General features: G+C 43.8%; 1 protein-coding gene and 1 pseudogene across 1 annotated transcript; both read right to left on the bottom strand.

Annotated features, from left to right (window-relative positions):
* Window positions 1–835: 835 nt before the first annotated feature.
* On the bottom strand, window positions 836–12107 carry LOC136477016 (peroxisomal ATPase PEX1-like; annotated as a pseudogene).
* A 589-nt stretch (window positions 12108–12696) lies between these two features.
* Window positions 12697–17310, bottom strand: LOC136477014 (probable protein S-acyltransferase 20). Its single transcript, XM_066475019.1, has 9 exons — window positions 16988–17310; window positions 16043–16156; window positions 15541–15945; window positions 15307–15375; window positions 15161–15232; window positions 14939–15064; window positions 14660–14740; window positions 14381–14575; window positions 12697–14232 (listed from the first exon to the last, which is right to left on the bottom strand). Exons 1-9 carry the CDS (start codon window positions 17030–17032, stop codon window positions 13252–13254), a joined length of 2088 nt encoding a protein of 695 aa, XP_066331116.1. The 5' UTR covers window positions 17033–17310; the 3' UTR covers window positions 12697–13251.
* Between the last annotated feature and the right edge of the window lie 6735 nt (window positions 17311–24045).

Genomic DNA, 24045 nt, shown 5'->3' with positions numbered 1-24045 from the left:
ATTGGTTACTGCCGGTTGAATTGGCGGAATCTTCTTTTCTGCTAGCTCTAAACATTATATCAATTAATCTAATACAGATACAACTTCAAAAAAAAGTTGTAAACTAAAATATTATAGATCTCTTGGGTGTGTACAGTATTTGTATAAACATTATCCCTATATGAGGTTACATGAAAAAGTTATGAGTTTTCTAAAATATTTTGCACTAGTTAGTACTCCATCTGTTCTAAATTATAATTCGTTTGACTTTTTTAACCCCATGTTTGACCGCTCGTCTTATTCAAAAAATTTGTGCAAACATAATCAAATTTAAGTCATTATTGAAGAACTTTTGTTAATAAAGCAAGCCACAACAAAAGAAGTGATATTTTACACAAATTTTTCAATAAGACGAGTGATCAAACTTGGGGCCAAAAAAGTCAAACGAATTATAATTTGAAACGGAGTTAGTAGATAAATCGATGCAATTTATTCACACCTTTACATAGCACATCTTCAAAAAAATAACTTTTCTACATAGTTAGACATGAAGATAAAATTTATGTAAGAATTATATTTAACGATGAAATCTATAAATTTTTAGTACATAATAATTTTCATTTAAGGCCATCTTGGTACCAAAATAAAATATAATGTTTAGATCTACAAATATAGATTTGAATATTGTATCAATCTTTTAGGTATTAAAACGACCTCAAACAAAAGTCATAAATTACAAAGTTATAGTTCTCTTCTTTCTGTAAAATTGTCATATAAATTTTATCTTCATCCCCATTCATATAAAAGTTATGATTTATTTTTAAAAATGAGCAGGCAGAAAAAGGAAATTCCGCCAATTCCACTGGTGCTATGATAAACTATATTCAGCAGATCTAAGTGGCTCCAGTATCACCAAAAAAACAAATGATGCTTACTCGGTATGTAGCCAAAGGTTCCAGGGGCACGCAGCCCAGCCGTACAAACCAAATGGTGCTTATTCAGCAAGCTAAGTGGCACCAGTATCACCACAAATCACTCATTGCCCACGTAACCAAATCAACACCCTCTCCTTGCAAACCCTAGCTTATCCCCTGGCTAGAGCCCCCCACCGAGCAGGCGAGCACATCTATGATCTAAGACGACTGCTGCACGTTAAGAAGCGGGTCGTTCATCATAACATTAATTACAGAACAGCCGAGGATTACCGTGTTTTCTCTTCGAATTTCTATTCTACTATTCACCACCGTACAAAATTTGTGACAAGTGCTATGAAACCCTGATTGCAGCACCTTCGACCACCTGCAGGTCCCTCCAATGGCCCAGACCCATCCAAGTATACTAACACAAGTGACCCTTTGTAAGGTTTCTTTGTACATTTTGCTTCTCTTCGAATGAGTGCACGTGGCATGACTTGATAAGTACACCAGTTGGCAGCCTTCATGTGGGACACTGGTCAGATAAAAATAACCAGATTAGTGTCTGATGTATAATGAAAAGTAGTTCATCGAAATGCTCAGCAAATTCAAATTTCTAAGAACTGATGGAGACCATAAAGAGTGCTGCCTTACTGTCCAATTTTTGCAGCACATCAATATTGCCCAAGGAAAGGCTCAAGCTAGTGTGACCTTTTTGCCTTTGGACTCTCTTGCCTGCACCGAATTCTTCCAGTAATTATTCGATGAATCTCATCATGTAGCAAAAAATACTAACCAGATACTGGAACTTTTCAACGAAAACATCATGGTTTGACTTTTGAGGATTTAAAAATGAGAATGAGGTGCACCTTTGTCGAAATAGACTTCCTGGATGACACGAATTCACCAAACTCTCTATCATACCGCTTCTTCTCGTCTGCTGGTGTGGAAGGTCTAGCCTTCCTAGTAACAGACATGAGAAGTTCTTTGCTGATGCATGGTTCTCTTTCTGGGACACCGTTCTCCTGGTTGTCCAAAAGTTCATGAACTGCTGCTAATCCAGCATCCGTTAGAATAGCAGCCAGATCAGCACCAGTAAATCCTTCAGTTAGAGAAGCAACATCTTCGAGACTGGCATCACTTGCCAGCGAAACCTGAAGACATTAGAAAAGAAGCAAGCATTGACAACATTAATGACAATGACAATAACACTCTCGTAGTCTCGTGAATTCATACGGATTCACAATATGCATAATGTATTAACCTTCTCAGCTTAAAACCATTCACAAAATTGAACAAGATTACAAATGAGATCCCAATCAAGAGAGGCTGAAAAGTGGGCAAGACAAAAGGTAGCACTGTTCTAAAGATGCAAGATAACAAAGAAAGCACATAATGCCTGGAAATTTTGGTGAAATTAGATATTATGACGTGAAATCTCTCAATCATGACAGTCAACACAGGAAAACGTCACAGAAGCAACAGCAACCATTTTCCAGAAAGAAGGCTCACCGTCCTAGAATGCACCTTCAGAATTTCTAAACGTTCATCCCATCGAGGGAAATCACAAAAGACTAGACGATCAAACCTTCCAGGCCGCAAGAGCGCAGCATCAATTAGCTGTGGCTTGCTGTGCAAAACAATAAGCAATCCCATCAAAAGACGCAACACAAAATAATTAAATAAACAAGCTACTTAGTCACAATTTCCCTAAGATTAGCCCAAAAAATATCTTCACGGCATTTTCATCTCTCTGTAAAAGTACAGAATAAAAGAGCTCGAGACTAGGACTGCAGAAACTATAACAGTTGTCATGCTTTGCACAGCTAACCTCGTAGCTGCAAATACAAATACTCCAGTCAAGGTTTCCACACCATCCAGTTCCGTCAAGAACTGCATACAAACGAAAAATGCACACTTAGATTGTTCTTTTGTTTTCTGGAAATAACAATTAAGATAAGACAATTTATCATTATAGCAGCAAGGAGAGTTTGAGACAGTTGCTTACCTGATTAACTACACGATCAGAAACTCCAGCACTATGGGTTCCTCGTTGGGGTGCAATGGAGTCAAATTCATCAAAGAATAATAGGCAAGGTGCTGCTACAACGGCCTTTGCAAAAAAGTCGCGAACCTGGAATTGGTTTACTAACATTACAAACGAGATGATCTAGGTGTCTTCTGTAATTCTGATCAACACCTGTACTCGTAACTGGAGAACAGGGTTGAGTAAAAAAGATACAAGGAAATATCCTAAATCTTCAAATATCTTTAGCATAAGAAAAAGGGAAAAGGCATAAACGTTTGTGTAATGCTCAAAGGAATGAAAAGTTCCTTACAGATTGCTCAGATGAACCAATATACTTATTCAATAGCTCTGGACCCTTGACTGAAATGAATCGCAAAGAACAAGCAGCAGCTGCAGCTCTCACAATGTGAGTTTTACCACATCCAGGTGGTCCATACAAGAGAATGTTTGACCGCAACCGCACAGGTGCCTTGGTAAAGATATTTGGGTATTTTGATGGCAGTTCAAGAGTCTACAAGAAGGAACACAAATATAAGTAGGAACATCTACACCCTTAAAAGGTGCCTAAAAATATTTAGTTTTTTTCCATGAGAGTGTTGATGAAACCAACACCCTTAAAACAAGAAAGCAAGAAAATGTGCACCTCTTTAATGATAGTTACTGCTTCATTTAGCCCTCCAACATCCTCCCAACCACCATCTTTATCATCAGGAGCATATTTCCTAAGATCACGCATGGCGACTGGAAGGAAGCCATGCATTGCTTTAGAGAAATCTTCCATCAGCAAAGTTCGTTTCAGAGACTTGTGAGAAGCATTAGAAGGCAGAAGAAAGCGATAAGCAGCAGCATGCACAGCCCTATCAACCAAAATTTCCTGCGACACAATAGCATACATATAAGATGAATACCTTTTTCTCACCTCAATCCATGCAAAAGAATATTTGTCTGCTACTGTGAATATTTGTGACTTTGGTTCATAATCATAACTACCTAAGAAACACGTTTTTTCCTTATTTTTGCTTGTTGAAAGAATTGGTCCATAATTATGATCACAAAAAATATGATTAAGTTGGTTATAAATTCCATTGTATGATAAGAGTTAGAATTACCAAGTCATATGCATCATAACCTTCACATTTTGATGCTATCTCTGATAGAACTTCCTCAGAACACAGTAACTCATGCTCCTCAACTTGATGTTGCAATAGTGCTTTGCGCTCAGGGACTGCAAGAGCAGGAAGCTCAATATGGAAATCAAATCTCCCTGCAGGGTAAAAATGTGTTTTTATTAGTATACTTGAAGTCACTGACTCAACCAGCACACTTTAAAGAAAATTAGAAAAAGAAGTAACCAGAAGAGGTTAAGTCTTGAGGAAGACTCTGAAGTGATTGAACTGAAGCCATAAACGCGATAGGTCCATACCCGCATGTATTTCGAATCTTATCCTAGAAAGCAGTCATGCCATTAAAAATAAATAAATAACTACTCACAGGGAAAAGGATAACATGGTAAAATAGTTGTAACAACCATAATCAACACTTATTCTTAACAAATTTCAACAATGTGAATAAAGAAAAGTGTAATGACATATCTTTACCTTGTACTCATCCATAATGTCAGACAAATATCTCACAAGAGAATCAGAAGAACTGAACGATTGAGACACTTGAGGATCTGAAGAGACTGAAATTACACCGTCCAGATCATCAAATATGATGATCGAAGGTGAATGAAGCAGTGCTTCGGACATTCTGTCTTCAATTTCTTGCATTGTCTCCTTAGCCTTGCCAAGTGCAAGTTTGGAACAATCTATGTATATTCTGTTCTTCAAAAAATAGATGATATCATTAAATTGCAATGTTCTTCCTTTCAGAATAAGAAATGCGCAGAAAGATTGTAAAAAGTGTTTTACATGTGTGCCAAGATATCTTTATGGTCTTCAAAATATTTTGCAGAAGCCCTGGTCAAAGCAGTTTTGCCAGAACCCTGAAACAGGAATAAAGCCAAAAAAAATTGTAAATAACAAAACGAAAACCCTACAGTCAAGTATAATTTAACATTATAAATTATGATATCCCACGTGAAAACAGAGAACACCTCATAATCACAAGTTTCACAAAAGAAACTGGATGTTACTTACTCGAGGTCCATAGACAAGAACATGTCCAGGAAAGGGGAACTTTATTCTGTTAAATAACCTTAGGCTAGTTGCAGATAAGAGCACAGATAACCCTTCAGAAAGGAAAGGATCCAGAAAATAAAGTCAGTCAACAGTAAGAAAGGCACCATCCAGAAAAACAAACAGATGCAGAAAGGAATTATTTGCCTATCTGGTTAAAAATTATTACTTTTTGTCACATCTGACATTGCATTCTCCATCCAGCCTAAAGAAGATCGGGTCAGCTTGAAACCATCACTGGAGCCACTGTCCACTAGGGAATCAAAAGATACAGGCTCATCCAGCTCCAACTTCCCGAAATGCAGTTCAAGATCATCGGAATTGCCGGTTGGAACACTCCAGGCAGTCTCAACATTAAGTTGTGAATTGTTGAAACTAGAATTTTCAGAAGTAAGCGTTAGTAGGTATAAAAATTCAACTCCTTTGGTACCTTCTCTATCTGTCGCTTCTAAATGGAGTAAAGTATTGGTTGGCAAAACTATTGAATTCATCTCGGTACGGCTAGCATGCAAGCTCATTTCTTTAAGGTGTCCAATAAGCCAATGCTTAATAAAAAAAATCTGCTTTGACACTGATTCAGAAATGCTCTCAATATCTGCACCTTGAAGATTTTCGCTTTCACTGTAACGAGCTTTCTGGAAGAAATCACCATTTTCTGAAGGAATCCTGGTTATCCTCGAAGTGTCCGCTTCCTGACTGACTAATTTACTGCTATCATGGGCATCTTTCACACGCATCTTGAACTGTAAAGGAGATATTGTCACTAGAGGTGCATCCTCCTTGATGTTGGCTGAATATGTCTTAATATATACCCCTAGGATCAGTAAACACACTTTAGTATTGTACAGTAAACAGCAGACAAGATTCAACAGTACACTGACAAAAAAGTTGCTGGGAAATGCTTTCTCCTCAATCAAAATTCAAAGTCTATATAAGAATTCAGAGACTATATAAGTTAGCTGTTTCAAGGTGAAGGGAAGAAAGACCTGCGTACTCACATGAATGTACATCAGCACTTATGAAGTGACGAATAGAGTAGGGAAGCATAACATGCCCTTTTGCAACAGAGTCTGAAAGTAAGATATAAACAATGGCTTCATGGGCCCTTTCTTTAGTTACTGAAATTCCCTTTTTTGGTCCAACTTCTTTGCCTTTTAGAGCTAGTCCTTTCTTTGACGATTTAGGTGAAACAGTGACTAATTGGAGATTGCCAACCGAAATACTTGCAGCTGTATCAGGATGAATTAGCACAGCATAGCTGACAACCACACCTATCTCAACACCTTTATATTTGAATGTATGTGCATACTTTCTATCAGCTGCTTGAATACGCAGAAGTGCCTTTGTTTTGACTTGTTCTTTCAGTGCACTTTGCTTTTGCAGATCCTGAGAAGGCTTCTCTTTTCTTTTTTTGGGTGCAACAGCAACTTCAGTGCCTGGTACAAGTTGAACTAAAAGAAAGAAAGAAAAATACAGTGGATCCTTAGCAATAGATAAACTTAACAAGTTAAAAAAGGAACATTATTGAACAGATTATCTACTATGAAATTAATAACATTACATGCTATTATATAGAAGGGACGTTGGAACAACTAATACAATGCCACAGTTTTTTTAAAGAAAATCTTTAGCATTTCTTCATAAGGTGTACATTAGTTACAGTAATACTCATCAGACAATATATACTCGTGAATGTATCAAAATTGATACCCATACTTCAAATTCTGAAACATTTTTTTTTCTCAAAAGCGCAGGAGAGCTGCGCTTCATTATATTAAGAAGAAAAAGTTTAAATTCTGAAACATTTTATTCGAAGGAATAGGATGCAATTTTGTCGCCAAAAAAAATGTAATTAAGCTGGATTTTTCAAATATATATCTAAGTTTGGAAAATGTAGCTGCTACATACTAGTAAGATATGTTAGACTACATATAACATGTTTGGCTGAAGTTAACATAAACCTTAAAGACCATAATTCCATTAGGCACCCAGCATGAATTATGATGTAGATGGGTATCCCCAAGTTAGGTGCCATAGGTAATTAGTCTTAGGATATTGTGGAATCCATAAAGCAGCTATTGAAGTGCCTGAACCGTGACTTGGGGCTCTTGGTGGGTTTCAACTCTAGCCTACCCTAACTTTCTTGGGACTGAAAGGCTATGTTGTTGTTGTTGTATATTGTGGGATCCATAATCACCTAGTGCCAAATTCCAAAGTAAAGGGAAAAATGGACAAGAATATGGATAGCACAAATTTGTTTACAGGTGAATCAGGAATGACTTCTGGAAGCTTAAATCAGAAGGTAAAGAGTTATAGTGTTTGGTGAGGTACACAACAGTTGCTTTCTACCATGATTACAGCATAATTACTTTTTAACAAGTGTCAGTAACCAATTTCAAAACGAATTCACACAAACTTAATGTTCATATAGAAAGATGAACAAATATATCACCTTTGAGCTGTATTATATGTAAAAGGATATTGAAAATAACATAAACTAATAGTTGTAACACAAGTTGTATAAGTTAGCACAATAATGCAGAAAAAAAATATACCAACTGGGCGCCTTTGGTGTCCCAGCATAGCAGGTCCCAAGCCCTGGTAAAGGAGGAGGGTTGTGTTAGGCGTGGCGAGCCAATGTAAAAACTTAGCCACTTTAATGGAGATGAAACCCGAAAGAAAATCGTTGGGGCGTAACCCTCTTAGCGACGCGCCATATCGGAACCCGGGTATGGTGTTAAATGGGCAAGGGCCGGGTCGTCACCCCCGTGACGCGCCGTGTCGTGATCTGGGCATGGTGTCAAGTAACCAAGGATCGGGTCGTCGCTTCCTTAGTGGCGCGCTACATCGGCGCCCGGGTATAGTGAAAAATGAGCAAGGGTCTTCGCATCTGAGTCGACGGGTGCGAAGGGTAAGGAAGCTAGTCGAACCAACTAGGATCCGTTTAGGTAGTTGGAATGTAGGGTCACTTACTGGTAAGTTAAGAGAATTAGTTGATACCGCGACTAGGAGGCGTGTAAATATATTATGCGTTCAAGAGACTAAATGGAAGGGTCAGAAGGCGAAGGAGGTGGACAATACAGGTTTCAAGCTTTGGTACACAGGGACAGTCGCAAATAGAAATGGAGTAGGAGTTTTGATTGATAAGAGCCTTAAGAATGGTGTGGTGGGAGTGAGAAGGCAAGGAGATAGGATTATCTTAGTCAAGCTTGTCGTTGGTGATATGGTCTTGAACGTAATTAGTGCGTATGCCCCCCAAGTAGGCCTCGACGAGAGTGTTAAGAGACAGTTCTGGGAAGACTTAGATGGCATGGTTAGAGCTATACCTAATAGTGAGAAGCTTTTTATAGGAGGAGATCTTAATGGGCATGTAGGTACTACAAGCGCAAGTTTCGAGGCAGTTCATGGAGGTTTTGGGTATGGTAGTAGGAATCAGGAGGGGGAGGAAGTTCTGGACTTCGCGGTAGCTTTTGACCTGATGATAGCCAACACTTTCTTTAGAAAGAGAGAATCTCATCTAGTGACCTTCAGTAGCGGACAACACTGTAGCCAGATTGACTTTGTCCTCGCAAGAAGAAAGGACAAACGAGCATGCTTGGATTGCAAGGTGATACCAGGAGAGTGTTGTTTCTCAACATAAGCTTTTGGTGGTAGATTTTCGTTTTCAGGTACGGGCCCGTAGGGATAAACAAGCTAAGATTAAAAGAACAAAGTGGTGGAAACTGAAAGGGGAGACGTCAGAGGTATTTAGGGAAAGGGTTATCAAAGAGGGCTCTTGGAAGGAAGAAGACGACATAAACAACATGTGGGACAAGATGGCAACCAACATTCGGAAGGTAGCCTCAGAGGTGTGTGGAGTAACCAAGGGAAGGGGACGCGAGGCTAAAGATACTTGGTGGTGGAACGAGGAAGTCCAAAGGGCTATTAAAGAGAAGAAAGAATGCTATAGACGCTTGTACCATGACAGAAGTGTGGACAACATAGAGAAGTACAAGGTGGCAAAGAAGACTGCAAAACGAGCTGTAAGTGTGGCAAAGGGTACAGCGTACGAGGATCTTTACCAACATCTGAGTACGAAGGAAGGAGAGAAGGACATTTATAGGATGGCTAGGGTTCGTGAGAGAAAGACACGGGACTTCAACCAAGTTAAGTGCATTAAGGATGAAAGGGAGCACCTCTTGGTGAAGGAGGATGAGATCCGACATCGATGGCAAGAGTATTTTGACAAATTGTTCAATGGTGAGAATATGGACACAACATTTCAGTTGGATGACTCTTTTGATGACACCAATAGGCGCTTTGTGCGGAGAATCCAAGAATCTGAGGTCAGAGAGGCGTTGAAAAGGATGAAAGGAGGTAAGGCGATGTGACCGGATGGTATCCCAATCGAGGTGTGGAGATGTCTCGGGGACATAGCTATAGTATGGCTAACCAAGCTGTTCAACCATATTTTTCGATCGAACAAGATGCCTGATGAGTGGAGGAGAAGTATATTGGTACCGATCTACAAGAATAAAGGGGATATTCAAAGTTGTACGAATTACCGAGGAATTAAGTTGATGAGCCATACTATGAAGCTATGGGAAAGAGTTATCGAGCATCGCTTGAGAGCAATAACGCGGGTCTCTATGAACCAATTTGGTTTCATGCCCGGAAGGTCAACCATGGAAGCCATTTTCTTAGTAAGACAAGTTATGGAGCGGTATAGGGAGAAGAAGAAGGACCTACACATGGTTTTTATTGACTTGGAGAAGGCTTATGATAAAATACCAAGGAATGTTATGTGGTGGGCTTTGGACAAACATAAAGTCCCAACGAAGTACGTCGGGCTCATTAAGGACATGTACAACAATGTTGTGACTAGAGTTCGAACAAGTGATGGAGACACGGATGACTTCCCGATTAGGATAGGACTACATCAAGGGTCAGCTTTGAGCCCTTATTTGTTTGCTTTAGTGATGGATGAGGTCACAAGGGACATACAAGGGGACATCCCTTGGTGTATGCTTTTCGCGGACGATGTAGTGCTAGTTGATGAAAGCCGGACAGGAGTGAACCAGAAACTGGAGTTATGGCGGGAGACTTTGGAGTCCAAAGGTTTTAGACTCAGTAGAACTAAAACTGAGTATATGAGATGTGATTTCGGCACTACTACTCGGGAGGAGGAAGATGTTAGTTTGGAAGGTCAAGTAGTGCCTAGGAAGGATACCTTTCGATATTTAGGATCAATGCTACAGAGGGACGGGGATATTGATGAAGATGTTAGCCATAGAATCAAAGCAGGGTGGATGAAGTGGCGGCAAGCGTCTGGTGTCCTATGCGACAAAAGGGTACCACAGAAGCTAAAAGGCAAATTTTATAGGACGGCGATTAGACCTGCTATGTTGTATGGTGCAGAATGTTGGCCTACGAAAAGACGACATGTTCAACAGCTAAGTGTCGCGGAAATGCGTATGTTGCGTTGGATTTACGGTCATACAAGAAAGGATCGAGTTCGGAATGATGATATACGTGAGAGATTAGGGGTAGCGCCAATTGAAGAAAAGCTTGTCCAACACCGGTTGAGATGGTTTGGACATGTGCAACGGAGACCTCCAGATGCACCGGTGCGTAGCGGAATCCTAAGCCAGGACAGTAACATGAAGAGAGGCAGAGGAAGACCGAAGTTGACTTGGGTAGAGGCAATAAAAGGAGACTTGAAAGGATGGAATATACCCAAAGACTTAGCCTTAGATAGGAGTGCTTGGAAGACAGCTATTCACGTGCCTGAACCTTGATTGCTTCTGATGGGTTTCAACTCTAGCCTACCCCAACTTGTTTGGGACTTAAAGGCTTTGTTGTTGTTGTTGTTGTCGTCGTCGTCGTCGTCTTCTCAGGGAAAGATGACACGACAACGAACTTCACAATATTATGTCCATCCAACCACAATGGGAATTTCATGCCCTCATAAACGATGCCGACCTGATTTCAAAAAATAAATAAATATATTTATGCACCAAAAAAATTAAAAAGGTAGCAGGATGGAATTACTACACTACGCAAGAATAACAGACATATTGAAGGAAAAAAGAGAAAGCAAAGAACACCTGCTTCAAGATTGTTTCTTCAGCCAAATCAGCACGGCTCTCCAGTATCTCCCAGTCATCCTCGCTGTAGGGTTCAATACTGACCGAGTCAGCTTTGGCCAGAGAGCGAGCTACGCTAAACTGTGCTGTTGTTCCGTCAGGCAGCGAGATGCATTCTGCCAACTCTTGTGCAACCTGCAAGACAGACCATTGATATAAAAATATTGCAAATATCTGGTGTGCTTTTGCTGCATAATGTACACCCACAGGAGGGAGTGTTTGAGGTAACCAAACTGAGGACAAGCAAGAGAGGGTCGGTCGTCACAGTTCCACATGCAGAGATATCGAAAACAATACAAAACCGACAAGGAAATATGAAAGAGCTTGAGGGTTTTGATCCCGTGCAAGGCCAAATTCTCACGTCAAACTGTGAAGACCACAGCGTCACCCTGTCGACACTCCACTACCAAATTCACTCCACGCGACATCGGCTCATCGCTGTATCGAGCAAGTCACAAGCTTAATTCCCAATTTCCGACAGCAGCATCGATTGACGAATGATTCTGGAAACTCCCGCACACAGGGACTCCGAGTGACAAAAGGTACAGCGGGTGTGGTTGAGTCCACTCACCTCGATGGCGCGGGATCGGGACGCGGCGCCGGACCAGGCGAGGGACCAGCGCGCGCCGGCGGGGCCGCGAAGTTCGAGCGCGAGGACGGGCGGGAGGTCGCGGTGGCGGAGGTGCGCTCCAGGGCGTGGATGAGGTGGAGCGGGAGCGCGGTGAAGCAGCTCCGGGCGCCGCCCACCACGTGAACCTCCACCTCCAGCCCGCCGCCGCTCATGGCTGCTAACTGCCTGCCTGACGCCTCCCCGCCCCCGCCCTTCCTTCGTTATAGAAGTAGCTGTTGTTCTGCCTCTCGCTCTCCCTTCGCTTCGCTTCTCTCCCTGATTGATGCTCTCTGCCTCTCTATTCGGTCAAACAAAAGTCAACTAGACTTGAGGTGAATAAAAACAGTTCATGTGATTTGTATGGTGTGAAGATTAATTTAGGGTAAGAAACATGATGTCCGTAATTAAGCTCCAATCATAATATGAACAACTTCACTAGCTCTAATTAACTATCAAGGTAAAATTGTCTACTAATGATCCTAGAAAATAAACGGTACGGGGTTATGATCTGACTGAAACAGGTGCAGTAGATCCTCTATTTTTTTATAGTTTGATTAGACGATATTGTAGATCAAGCTCCGACATTTGTTGTTGGATTATACCCCAGTGGTGAGTGATATATAATCTATCAAAATTTAATCTTGACAAATGAGAGAATTTCTGGAACAGCACTTCTCAGATGATTACGATTTACTAGATAGATACAGTAAAAACGCTTCGAATCACACCAATCGATTTTCACATGTATTGATGTGGTAAAGCGTCTTGAAACTTCAGTCACCCTAACCAAATACTGGTTTTCAAACTGCTGCCCAGTCCCGGTAGAAAATTTTGGACCACGAAGCCTGGGGTTCAAATGTTCAATGCCAATTGAAAAACTTTGTGCAGGCTGTATGATATTATGAATTTCACTATTACTGTGACTACAAACATGTAACGTTCTTCTGCCATGAGCTGTGGGTTTTCACAGAATGAGATGCCTTTCGGATGAACGGAAACAAGTTCAAGCTCTATCAAATCTCAATCTTCTCCTTTTGAAACGATTTTGCAGAACTATCAAGCACTACAAAGAGGACGCAAAGGTTACTCTAACGAAACGAGCATAAAATTTACACCCCAATCAGTCACGCCTTGTACTTGTGCTTCCTGTTTCAGGTTTGTTGACACCTGCACGGTTCATTTGTCACTCAGACGCTCAGCCCTCAAGCTCGGATTCAAGCTCAACAGTAGGGATGTCCCCATCTCAGACTTGTAGAATGTTCTTGTGACACCTTTTCTGCTTGAGGAACCAGTGACGATCACCGATAAAATCACGGTAATCACCCTTGGACTCTTCAGGGCCCCTTGTTGAGTAATGATCATCCCATTGTCGCGGTCATGATGGTCAGCAAACGTGTGCCATACTGCCATGAGCTCACCTGTTGAACGGCGGGTTCTTCTGAAAGGAACCTGGAGCAAACACTGGGAAGGACTCTGCAGTTCGTCTCCTCTCTTCCCCAGTGCCATCCCTCCTTGTCTCCGGTGGCACTCCTGCGGCGGCATCATTCCTCCGAGGGTTAGCAGCAGCAGCAGCACCTAGAAGTGGTCCACCAAAGAATATCGACTGCCCAGTGTATGTCAACCTCTCGGACGGTTGTCCAGATGGCAATGCTGAGGAAGGAGCATTCATGGGTGAGAGAGTTCTCCTGTGATTGCTTGGCTCGCTATCTGGGTTTGTCAAGTAATGTGGTTCTCTTGCTGGTTGATCAAGACCACTACCAGCTACTGGCCTTGTGGGCGCGGGTGCCACCGACACGTACCGACCAGACTCTTGATCCCAAACAACCGAGGCTTTTCGGTTCTCACGGACATAAGACGTTGCTGACTGGAACATTGGCTTGGATATCTGCGTAGTTGGAACAGGCGGCCTCGGTACCGCCGGCGCAGGGCTTGGAGGTGCTGGAGGCACACAAGGTGGCACGTTGATCTGAGTGTGAGGTGCGGGTTTGTGAATGCGGATCGGGCTGCTTCTGCTGCTAGCACTCTGCGTGCCCGACTCATAGTCGTCCTGGCTTGCAAGGCTCTGAGGATACGAGGAACTCTGAAGAGACAACTTCATACCAGCCCCCCTTTCCTTGGTGCCACTGGCGCTGTAATCAGCACTCATGCTGGCATGGCCACTAGAGCTAGGGCTAGCACCTGGAACCCGACGGGTATCAATAGGTCGGAGGACAGACGATGATGCCCGGGCTTTAGCAGCAGCCTTCATCGCCTCATTGCTGTCCAGCTTTGCAAGCTTCCAGGCACTGATTTTGACTTGCTTCTTGGCTTTGTTGGCTCTTTCAGCATGTCCAGCAGTATCAGGATCAATGGTTGAAGGTACCATCCCTGGCTCCAAATGTGGGATCACTTCATCCTGTTTCAAGGTTGGAAGTGCAGAAACATTAACAGAGAATCCCTATAGTGGTACATACCATTTCTACTTTGCAGCTTGTTACTGAACTTTCAAAGATATAGTAGCAGGCCCCAAAGTTTCAAAGTGGGCTGCTAACTATTCAGATTACCTGATCAACAAAAATCCTTGGAGGTGTGCACCATGAATCCTTGTAGTGCAGACTAAGTGCACTAGCACCACTGAACGCAGTGGTAGCTGAATTTGTTGGGGAATAAACAATGTTTACCCCCTCCTCGTCCTCTTCCTCTTGAGGTGCTTCACTCATAGCTCTCATTGCAACGACATATTCATAAGTTGTGATCCCCTAAGAAGAACAAATTAAAGCAATATAGTAAAAACAACATGCCTTATCATACATATTGTACTTGGTGAAAACTGTGAGACAAACCTTTCTGATTAAGATCATGTGGAAGAAGAAAAGTTCCCCTAAAGGTATGCAAGCGACTAGAGAAAGAAGAGTAAAAAAGGCCTGCACATAAAAAAATTATATTCATCCACTTAATCACAAAGCCTTGCTCTAATGAAGACATGCAAACAGGAAACAGTGTGACATTGTCATATCTTTATAGTAGTAGACAGTTCTAGAAATCCAGTCATCACATGTGATAATTTTGTAGTAAAATCAAAATTGTGCTATAAAGTAGTGACAATTTCTGCTACAACTTACTACAATGGTAGCAAAGGCAGGCCGAGGCAAACCATTCCCAAGCCTGTCTTGAATAATTCTCTCTGAATTCTTGTTGGCAAAGCATATAACAAGAACAGCGATGCCTACTCCAATTTCAATAGCAAGCTGTGATACAGAAAATCATAAATAGTTTAGCAGATAGTTCAATTAAAAAAACATGGTGCATGTAGAATGGGGATTGTGTAAGGTCACTTAACAGACCCAAAGGAGACTAGTAGTCATCAGAGCAAGAAACGTGAAATAGTTCTTCCGTCCAACACAGTTATTTAACCACTGCCGAAGATGCAAACATAAGATATGGATAATTTAAAAACTGACGGCAAGTACAGTTCCTATGTAAGAAATACCCGACAGTGATGATCAAATCCATCCACACACTTGTCACAACTTCTGCAATGTTTACTGAATTTGCGAACCTGAAAAACCATCTTTCTAAATCAGCAAGAGTTGACAACACAAGTTTTCACTTTTGACCCAAGTTGTGTGGCAGCTAAGACAGATAGAACCTGCTGACTAAGGATATGAAAAAAATATATATACTACATGGTTGCAATGTTGAACTGTTCCACATATGAACATACCTCGGCGTCACATAACGTGCAGAACAAGACGTCTTCCCCATCAACTTGATTCCCTGAACCATCAAATTTCCTACAATCCTCCTTCACAAACAAAGCACAAACAAGCCCTCCAAGTAAGCAGCTCCTTGAACTTCTTGGCAGCTGCGACCTTAAATCCAGATTTGTGTCTCCGACAGCTAAACCACCAGTGTTAGAACGCCCATCTAGAGAGTTCCTACAAGTAGATGTTGCCGTTGGGGAGGTTGTTCCAGCACCAATATCAGCTTTTGTTGGCAAATTCGTGCCCTGTATGTTGGCAGTACTTCCAGGTGCATTGATGAAGCCACTGTTGAACTTTGACATGATTCCAGGATCTGCAGGGTTTATACTAGTGCACCGGGTATAAAGGATGAAGACAGAAAACACCTGACAGAGTTCACACAAGTAGAAATTATGACGAAGACATAAATTCCTTCAAATAATGACAGAGAAATACAATGCAGGTGCAGTTTGGCAGGCTTACCACAGTAGTGTAGATACCAATTACAACGTATTGTAGGACTTGCTTCCCTAGAAATGGTGTGAAGAATGCATAAAAAGCAATCACCAGAAGGAAGAAAACCGTAATCGCAATGATCTGTTCCATGAGACATTAAGAAATTTGTTATTCCACTGTTCACAAAAATGAAAAAAACAGAATGGCTTGGATAAGTCTGTGTTTTATTATCAGAGAATGATGATCTGAAGCAAATGGCTGGCTGACAATATAATTATATTAATATGTAATGTTGAAAAACAAGGTGCATACCTATAACTTTCTACCTTGATTACAATGCCTTTGGAGTCTAAATTGGTAATTCATTAGTAGTCTGAAATTTTGTCAACGGTACTATAGCCCAAATGCAGTATTGAGAACTCTTTCGTTTGACCCAAGTAAGTATTGAGAAATAGTTATATTAACAGGATAAACTTTTAGGAATCAATCAATATCCATTAGAGCACCACGGTTTTGTATTTGTGGAATATATAAAAAAGATTCACTGTCAACAGGGTAAAGTAAAACAGGACCTGGGCCATCAGAGAGCAGGTTTAATCATCAAACTAACAACATGATCATCAAGCCATGCTTACTGAATGAGTTTGCAGGTGTTTCAGACTTTGAGGAGAAAACCAAGTCCTAGAGATAGACAGCAGGTTTTTGTATAGGGGTGAAGAAAGGAAACAAGAGTCAGCAGGAGGACCACCGTCGCGGGTATTGCACCAAATATTATTTAGTTTTGTAATAACTCCACGTTATTGAAGCACATATCTCTTCCTGTGCACAGTAGCACGTACGGAATGAAACCGTGATAAACTACGCAGATGAGTTCGCGAAACTAATCCGCAGGTAAAATTCCAAGTAGGAGTGGTGGCACCGTGAATGATTCGCGAGGATCGGAAGCGGGGAGGAAAGCCATCGAGACCGCACCTGGAGCGTGTGCGCGGGGAGCTGCCATCCGTTCTTCCTCGCCATGGCCGCCGCCGCTGCTCCGCTCCCCTCCCCCTCCCTCTCTCCCTTTCTCCAGTCTTCTCTCTCTCTCCTCCACAAGGCCACGACACAAAGGTTTGCCCTGCTTTCTTGAGAGTAGTAGTTGAAGTCAATCAATGACGAAGACTGACTGTCTCTCTCTCTCTCTCTCTCTCCTTATTTATCTTTCACTGGCTCTCAACTCATTTCCGTTGCTGTTTTGGTGCCGGTTAGTTGGGGATCGATGAAGACTCGAGTGCGTGCGAGCATGCTGGAAAGCAGGTCCCTTGAGAGCAGGCCGCGGAGCTTCTTGGGGTCTGTTTGAGACCAACTATAACAGCGTGAACCCAAACCTGAGATCAATTTCATAGTTTAGATAACACACAGTAAAAAAAATTACATACTCATAACTTGACTTCTCCAACAGAGGCCCCGAGCAGCAAGCCCCAAATCCCGCCGCCCGCAGATCCCGCGCCTCCCTGCATGCGCCGCCGCCCGCCCGCCTCCTTCCCCGCCAAGTGCCGAGCCTCTCCCTCCCTCCCCGCCGAGCAGAGGCCCCGCCGGCGAGCTCTTGACCCGCGGCCGGCGAGATCCAGGGGCGTGCGGCGGTGGCCCCCCGGATCCAAGCGACGGCCCGCCTCCTCCACTCCACTCCTCCCTGAATCCGCCTCGCCACGCCGCGCCGCTCTGGGCGCTCCTCGCTTCGAGCCGGCCTCGCCCCGCCAGCCACGCTCCGCCGCGGACCCGCCTCGCCTCGCCGAGCCGGCCGCGCCCTGGCCCGACGGCTCCTACGGGCCCACCACTACATGTTTGCGTCGTCTCTCTTCGAAGACGCAGAATTGCCTTCCGACTCGCCGAGTACCCAGAATGGGTATCTGGTTTCGGTCTTCCGTTGGAGGGTGGTTTTGGGTACCCAAGATACTATGCATGGCGCATTTTGCGTTTGGGTCATGTCGTTGGAGACAGTCTGATATGGAGCCCCTGGGTGGCTCGGCCGGCTGGCCTGGCTGTGGCCAGCCAAAGCCTGGCTGCTATCGTGCAACACCTTTTGTTTGATTTTCATGTTCCTAGTGAGTTAGGTTGGATTTGTGTTTGATTTGGTGTACAGAGGGATAGGATGACCTTGCATCTGGATACGGTGAAGTTACCCTCATGTTTCTCTTTTTGGCATTCTATCGAGCACTTGCTAGGCGGCGGTGAGGAACACGAGCAGGACGAGCAGAGGCAAGTTCGACGGGATGCAAAGAGGAAGAATGAGAGCGCGCGAGTGAGAGAGAGGAAGAGCAGAGCAGCTGCTCCTCATTCTTGTGCGCGCCGTGGGCGAGTGTAGGCCGCCACGGCGAGCGCCGCTACCCTGCCTCGCATGCACGCCGCCGCCCCGCCGCGTCCACGCGCGCGAAGAAGTCGATGAACCCCAGCCCGCCCGCGCCCGCGCTCTAGTCACCCGGCCTCGCGGCGGCGGAGCCCTTCTTCTTCCGGAACACGCGGCATAGCACCCAGCCCTCCGCGGGCTGCGACACCACCGCGTCGTCGGCGTCGCCGTCCTGCCGTGTCGCGCAGTGGCGGCACGGGGCGAGCCGCGCGGCGGTCGACGACGGAGGAGGAGGCCGGCGCTGGTGGACGGCGTCGGCGTCGGTGACGCCGCCGCCGCCGTGGGCCTCGGGTTCTGCAAGGTGGAGCCTGGCCTGGCGGAGAGCCACGGGCGTTAGGCCCTCGCCCCGGCGTCCAAGAAGAAGAGGGTCGCCTTGCGTCGGTGAGCGCTTCACCCTAAGCCGGGAGGTAACTTCACGCCGTGCGTGAGCGCTCGAGCGAGACTGGCCTGGGAGAAACAAACCCTTTGGGGCGTTGTAACACCCCTGGTGTTATTCTTGCCTAATTGCACTTGCATTTCATATTCATGAGCATATATCACTTGAAACATGGGAAACATGACTTTGAAACAAGAGTACCATTTCAAGTGTTTTTCATCGTTTCAGTACCTTTAGTGTTTGATTATTGTATGACCAAGGTGTGGTATAGCTAAATATATTGTTAAACATCTTAGCTATGCTTAGAAAGTCATTAGGAACAATGTTCATGTTGATCATTTTGCCTGATTAAGATTTCAAATCATGGTTTGACTTGTTTTGACCCTAGGACTTTTTGGTTTGACTGTTCAAAAAGTGCCACTTAGCATGTTTGCATGTCTGAGCAACCTAAAACAAAGTTGTAGCAAATTATATGAGGAACAAAAAGTATTTTGTGACCAAGTCATGAAAATGTGCACAACATGCTCTAAATGGTCCCACAAGTCAGAATTTTGGTTGATTTCAACACTTAAAAATTTCTAAGTATAAATTCCAAGTTTTCAGTTTCTTGAACACGACTTTGGCATGATTTTTCTCTCTATCCTTTGCGAATTAGACAGTGATCTTTAAATGAGTTTTGTAGCTGGCATGTAGGTGTACAACTTTCGTTTTGATTTCTTTCGCTAACACTCAACGGATTAGGAGATCGAGTCTCGTCTTTTGGCGCTGTCAGTCAGCCTTTCGTTCTCTGAATCGCTGCTACAGTGCCCGACCGGTTCAGAAGATCACCGCCGCGTGGATGCCGCGCGTCGCCGGCCTTCTGCTCGAGCTGGCCACGCTCCACGGGCTTCCTGACGCTGCTGGCCGAGTCTTGAGCACCCCGCGCGCCTGCCTGACCAACTCGCCCGCCCATTTTCATTTCCTTCGCCGCAGCGCTCTCTCGCAGCAACAGCGCGCCGGCTCCTCCATCGACGCCGAGCAAGCGCCGTCGCCCAGCACGCTCACCGCCGCGAAATCGCCACCTCCAGTTAGCGCTCAGCTCCGTCTTCACCTCCCCTAGCTACTCCATCTCACCGTCGAGCCGGATAACCCAAGGTAGTGGCCCAATTGAGTTTCCGCCGCCACCGCAACTCGCTGGAGTTGGAGCTCACCGTGGCTAGCACGTCACAGCTCCTCTCTTCCTTCCCTACCTCCCGTTTTGTCTTCTCCGTCGCGCACTGTTACTCGGGTGATGGTGTCACCGTCCTCGCCGGCCCCGTCTGGCCGGGACGCGGCCGCGCACCGCCGTGCGCCATGGCCGAGCCGCCGAGCTCCATGGCTGGGGTGCTTAGGGGTCAGTAGGGAGCATGGTTAGAGTACCAATAGACGTGGTTCTTCACGTAGGGCACGTTGGTGCCATCGGTTTCGCCGGGGAGATCACCGTCGGCGAGCTCGATCATCGCCGCGCCGACGTGTGCCGTCTCCCCTGTTTTGTGTCATTGACACGGGGGTCCCGCGCGTCAGTCACTGAGCCGAAGGGGGAGCCAGGCTTGGGCTGCGCTGTGTCGTGGGCCGTCGGGTCCCTTCGGGCCGGCCCAGTAACGCTTAAGTGAATTGATTTTCATTATTCTTTATTATTTGAAATCTGAAATGGTTTGAAAAATATTTGGATGGTCAAACTTGTTCCAAATTTGTTGAAACAAAATTTTCTAGGTTCCTTATCACCAGATCTACTTGGGAAAATTATTGCATGTCATGTTTGGGATACTTTTCTGTAGGATTTTATTTAATCATGGATATTGCTGATAACTTGAAAAATATGTAGAAAAATCCATAATCTGCAGAAAAATATAATTTCAAGTTTGTTAATCTTCTTAGGTCATGTACTTCCTAGGAAAAATATGTTTCATGTATGTGCTGTGGAAAACTTTGGAGGTGTAGTTCAAGTGCCTTTAATGGCTGAATTTTGTTATTTTTGCTAGAGAGCAAACTTTGTACAAAACATGCATGTGGTAATTTTTGTACAGTCATTATAGGCTATGAAGAACCTAGGAAAAATATTAATTCTGTTGTTTGACACTTTTCATAGTACAAAGTAATTTCATGCTCATTTTTATGCTATAGCTTGTCATTTTTGTGTAGGATAGTTTACTTATCCAAATGCCATGAAATTTTTATGCTAGTCTGTTTAGGGTAGTAGTATGCTACTGTAATTTTCTCAGATTTTTAGGAGCATCAGAAATATAGGTTGCTATTCAAACCTATTATTAATTAGGGTTTAAGCAAGTGTTGCTTTAAGTGTGATTAAGAAATTAGTAAAGCTTTGGTGTATCTTTGAAGCATTTCATAAGATAGGTTAACTTAACATATTAGTAGTAGAAGAGAATGCAGTAGATGACATGTGCTTGTAGTATAGTTCTTAGATGATGTTGACTACCTTGCATTTCAACATATCCATTGCATTCATCTCCTTCGATGCACCGTTTGCATAATCACTTACACGCATTGCATCATACAGGATCGCAAACCGAGAACCCAGTCATCATACCCAAGGAGCCAGAGGAGCAGCTCGAGGTGCGGCAGCAGGAAGTGCCAGAAGCCGACGAGGAGGACGTTGAGGAACTTCCGGAGTGCCCCGATCACCGTCCGAGCTCCTTCGAGAGAGGCAAGCCCCGGAGCATTTTTCTCCTGGTTTGCAATGATTTAATTAAATGCTTTACTTTAATTGATGCATTACGTTCAGGAGTTGTTTGCAACCGTTGCTGCATTATACCTTACTTACCTTTGTTATACTATATCCTTGTTACCCTGGTATCCGTAGTCGAGTCAATGCTTAGCTGGCTTAGACCGGTAGAAGTCAGGTGATTTCCTGTCACCTACGAGCTATAGGTGGTTACCTGGATCTGCTTGGATGACTATGAAGTCATGGTATAACTAAGTGTTAAATGAAGTTGAGACCGGACGGAGACTTGCAGAGTTTTGGACTGTAGTGTTTCCGTCTGTGTCGATTAAGGACCGACCGTTGTTGGGCCTCGAGTCATGTTGAACGCATGCCTTACATTTAGCTGGCCGGATAAAGTACCTTCCGACCGCGAAGCTGGGAGATTTTTCGGGCTGAGCAGATTGCCCGCAACGCACTGTGCCGGAGCAGGTGTGGTAGGACACGGGGGCAGGATGATAAGGCCAAAGTGTAGTCGGTCGGCCCCCGGATACATGTGGTTCCTAGCAAACTCGAGATTCCTAGAAAGTTGACTCGGTGATCAATATCTCACTTTAGCGGGTGAGTGAGGCTTGTGTAAGGAATAAATCACCAGCTGGTTAGGAATCGATTCGAATCGCCATCGCTCCTGGATAGTGAGCACTTGACTTGAGTTACTTCATCGTAGTAAATGTTATGGAACACTTGGATAGTTATAGTGAATATGACAGTATGGAAGTTGTTTAATGATCATTAGTTATCATTATCTGCTTAATCACATGTTTACTCTAGAATAGGTGCAAACCTAGTTGACAGGTTAATAATAATTAACTTGGCAATAATGCTTTTAGAAAGGTTCTTGAAATGCTAAAATGCTTCTTTTTGCAAATGAGTCAGCTACCCTACTATAAAGCCCTTCATAATCCTTGGTGTCATTTATTTTCGGTTATGTCGGGTAAGTCTGGCTGAGTACCTTCTCGTACTCAGGGTTTTATTCCCACTTGTTGCAGATGGGCAGATGTACTACGGCTACTGTATCAACTGCCTATATCCTACGATGGGTGATGCTTAGGACCATGGGCATGGTCATTCCTTACGTCTCATCTGATGCTTTTGTTGGAAATGATCATTCGCTAGCACTATATTTAAACTCCGCGTGAGTGTGTGTGTGGTTTGAACAAATGACTTCTGCTACTTTTATTCGAACTGGTTCTGTAATAATTATGTTGAAACTCTGATGTATCCGTGATGCAAACTTTTATGTAATATGTGATGGTGACCGCTAAACTTATTACGATCATGGCTGGGACACGAGTTGGTTTGAAATCCTTCGTGATTTCACGGACTACCGGGTTATACGGGCTTAAGTTTGCTTAATCGTCTGCTCTGGTGGATGATTTTCTTACTTAATTTTGTATAATTGGTCGGTTCTGTTACAGCTGGCATCAGAGCATGGTTTAGCGTGTTACTGTTCACAAGTGTATTTAAAACAAAAAGGCATTTGAAAAACGTGATTTTAAAACTATAAAGTGTGCCAGTGATCATATCCGTTATGCCTAGTTAAGGACTTTAGGTGGCTTAATTAAGTACTGACTTGGGGTTCTTGCATCATATTTCTTTTTCGTCGCTCATACGGCGTGCTATTGTATGAGTGCCACTTGTTTGAGTGGTAATGAATGGATCGTTTGCCTCTACGCATCGGTAAGTGTGAGTTGTGAGAGCATGATCGGATACACCGCCGATCTAGGGTAAATGCTTATATGATGCCGGAGTAATTACATGTTCTACGCATGTTTTACAAAGGTATCCTATGTATGGGTCTTCCGTCTGTGGAGGCGATGCCGTCAATAGGACGATGGTTCGGGTAGTTACTACCGTTGTACACGTATCTGGGGATTCGTGTAGAGCGTGTAGATAAAACTTTACTGCTTTTATGCATTCATTGGGAATTGGGCTGAAATGAATCTTCTGCAGGTACATAACAACGTTATTGTGTAGAACGTATTAGCTACGTATTGAGAGATCGTTGTATGCCACCGAATTAGTCGTTAGAAATTATTATTCCTAAGTTTGTGAGAACGTACGGCACGTACATACATCATGTTACTTGTGCATTTCATTCATCTCATGCATTCCTCCCCTTATAAATTGATTATCTCATTTTGATAAAAGATGTATCACCAAAAATATGTTTCCCCGAAGTAATAAAAGAACTTTTGCTACAGATGGCCCGCACGAAGCAGACCGCCCGTAAGTCCACCGGAGGAAGAGCACCTCGACGTCCGTTGGCCCTGAGGGAGCACCGCACCATGGACACCTTCTTGAGCGAGTTTGGCATGCCGACCTTGCTTTGGAGAGTGCTCCATGATGTGGGGTACCCAGAGGGTCAAGAGCCGGTGTACTCTTGGAATGAGAGCCAGTTAGCAGATGATGGACTTGCAATGGTGGAGATCACGGTTCCTGCTCTCGGTGATGCTCCAGATTGGGATGGTTGGCATTTGGAGTTTGAGGGTCGCACTCCAGCTGAGGGTGCAGAGGGAGCAGCCTTCCGTGTC

The sequence above is a fragment of the Miscanthus floridulus genome, chromosome 8 (assembly GCF_019320115.1).
Source record: "Miscanthus floridulus cultivar M001 chromosome 8, ASM1932011v1, whole genome shotgun sequence".
In the NCBI taxonomy this organism is placed as follows: domain Eukaryota; kingdom Viridiplantae; phylum Streptophyta; class Magnoliopsida; order Poales; family Poaceae; genus Miscanthus; species Miscanthus floridulus.
Note: the sequence above shows the minus strand (reverse complement) of the source record. Positions and strands in the feature narration are given on the sequence as shown.

What these genes read in the sequence shown, in the direction of transcription:
- LOC136477014 (XM_066475019.1), bottom strand. Translation starts at nt 17,032, where the DNA reads ATGGCGAGGAAGAACGGATGGCAGCTCCCCGCGCACACGCTCCAG. An exon ending in GCACGTTATGTGACGCCGAG is followed by an intron (nt 15,376 to 15,540) that starts GTATGTTCATAT and finishes ATGGTTTTTCAG; the next exon opens with GTTCGCAAATTCAGTAAACA. An exon ending in CTGCCTTTGCTACCATTGTA is followed by an intron (nt 14,741 to 14,938) that starts GTAAGTTGTAGC and finishes TTTTATGTGCAG; the next exon opens with GCCTTTTTTACTCTTCTTTC.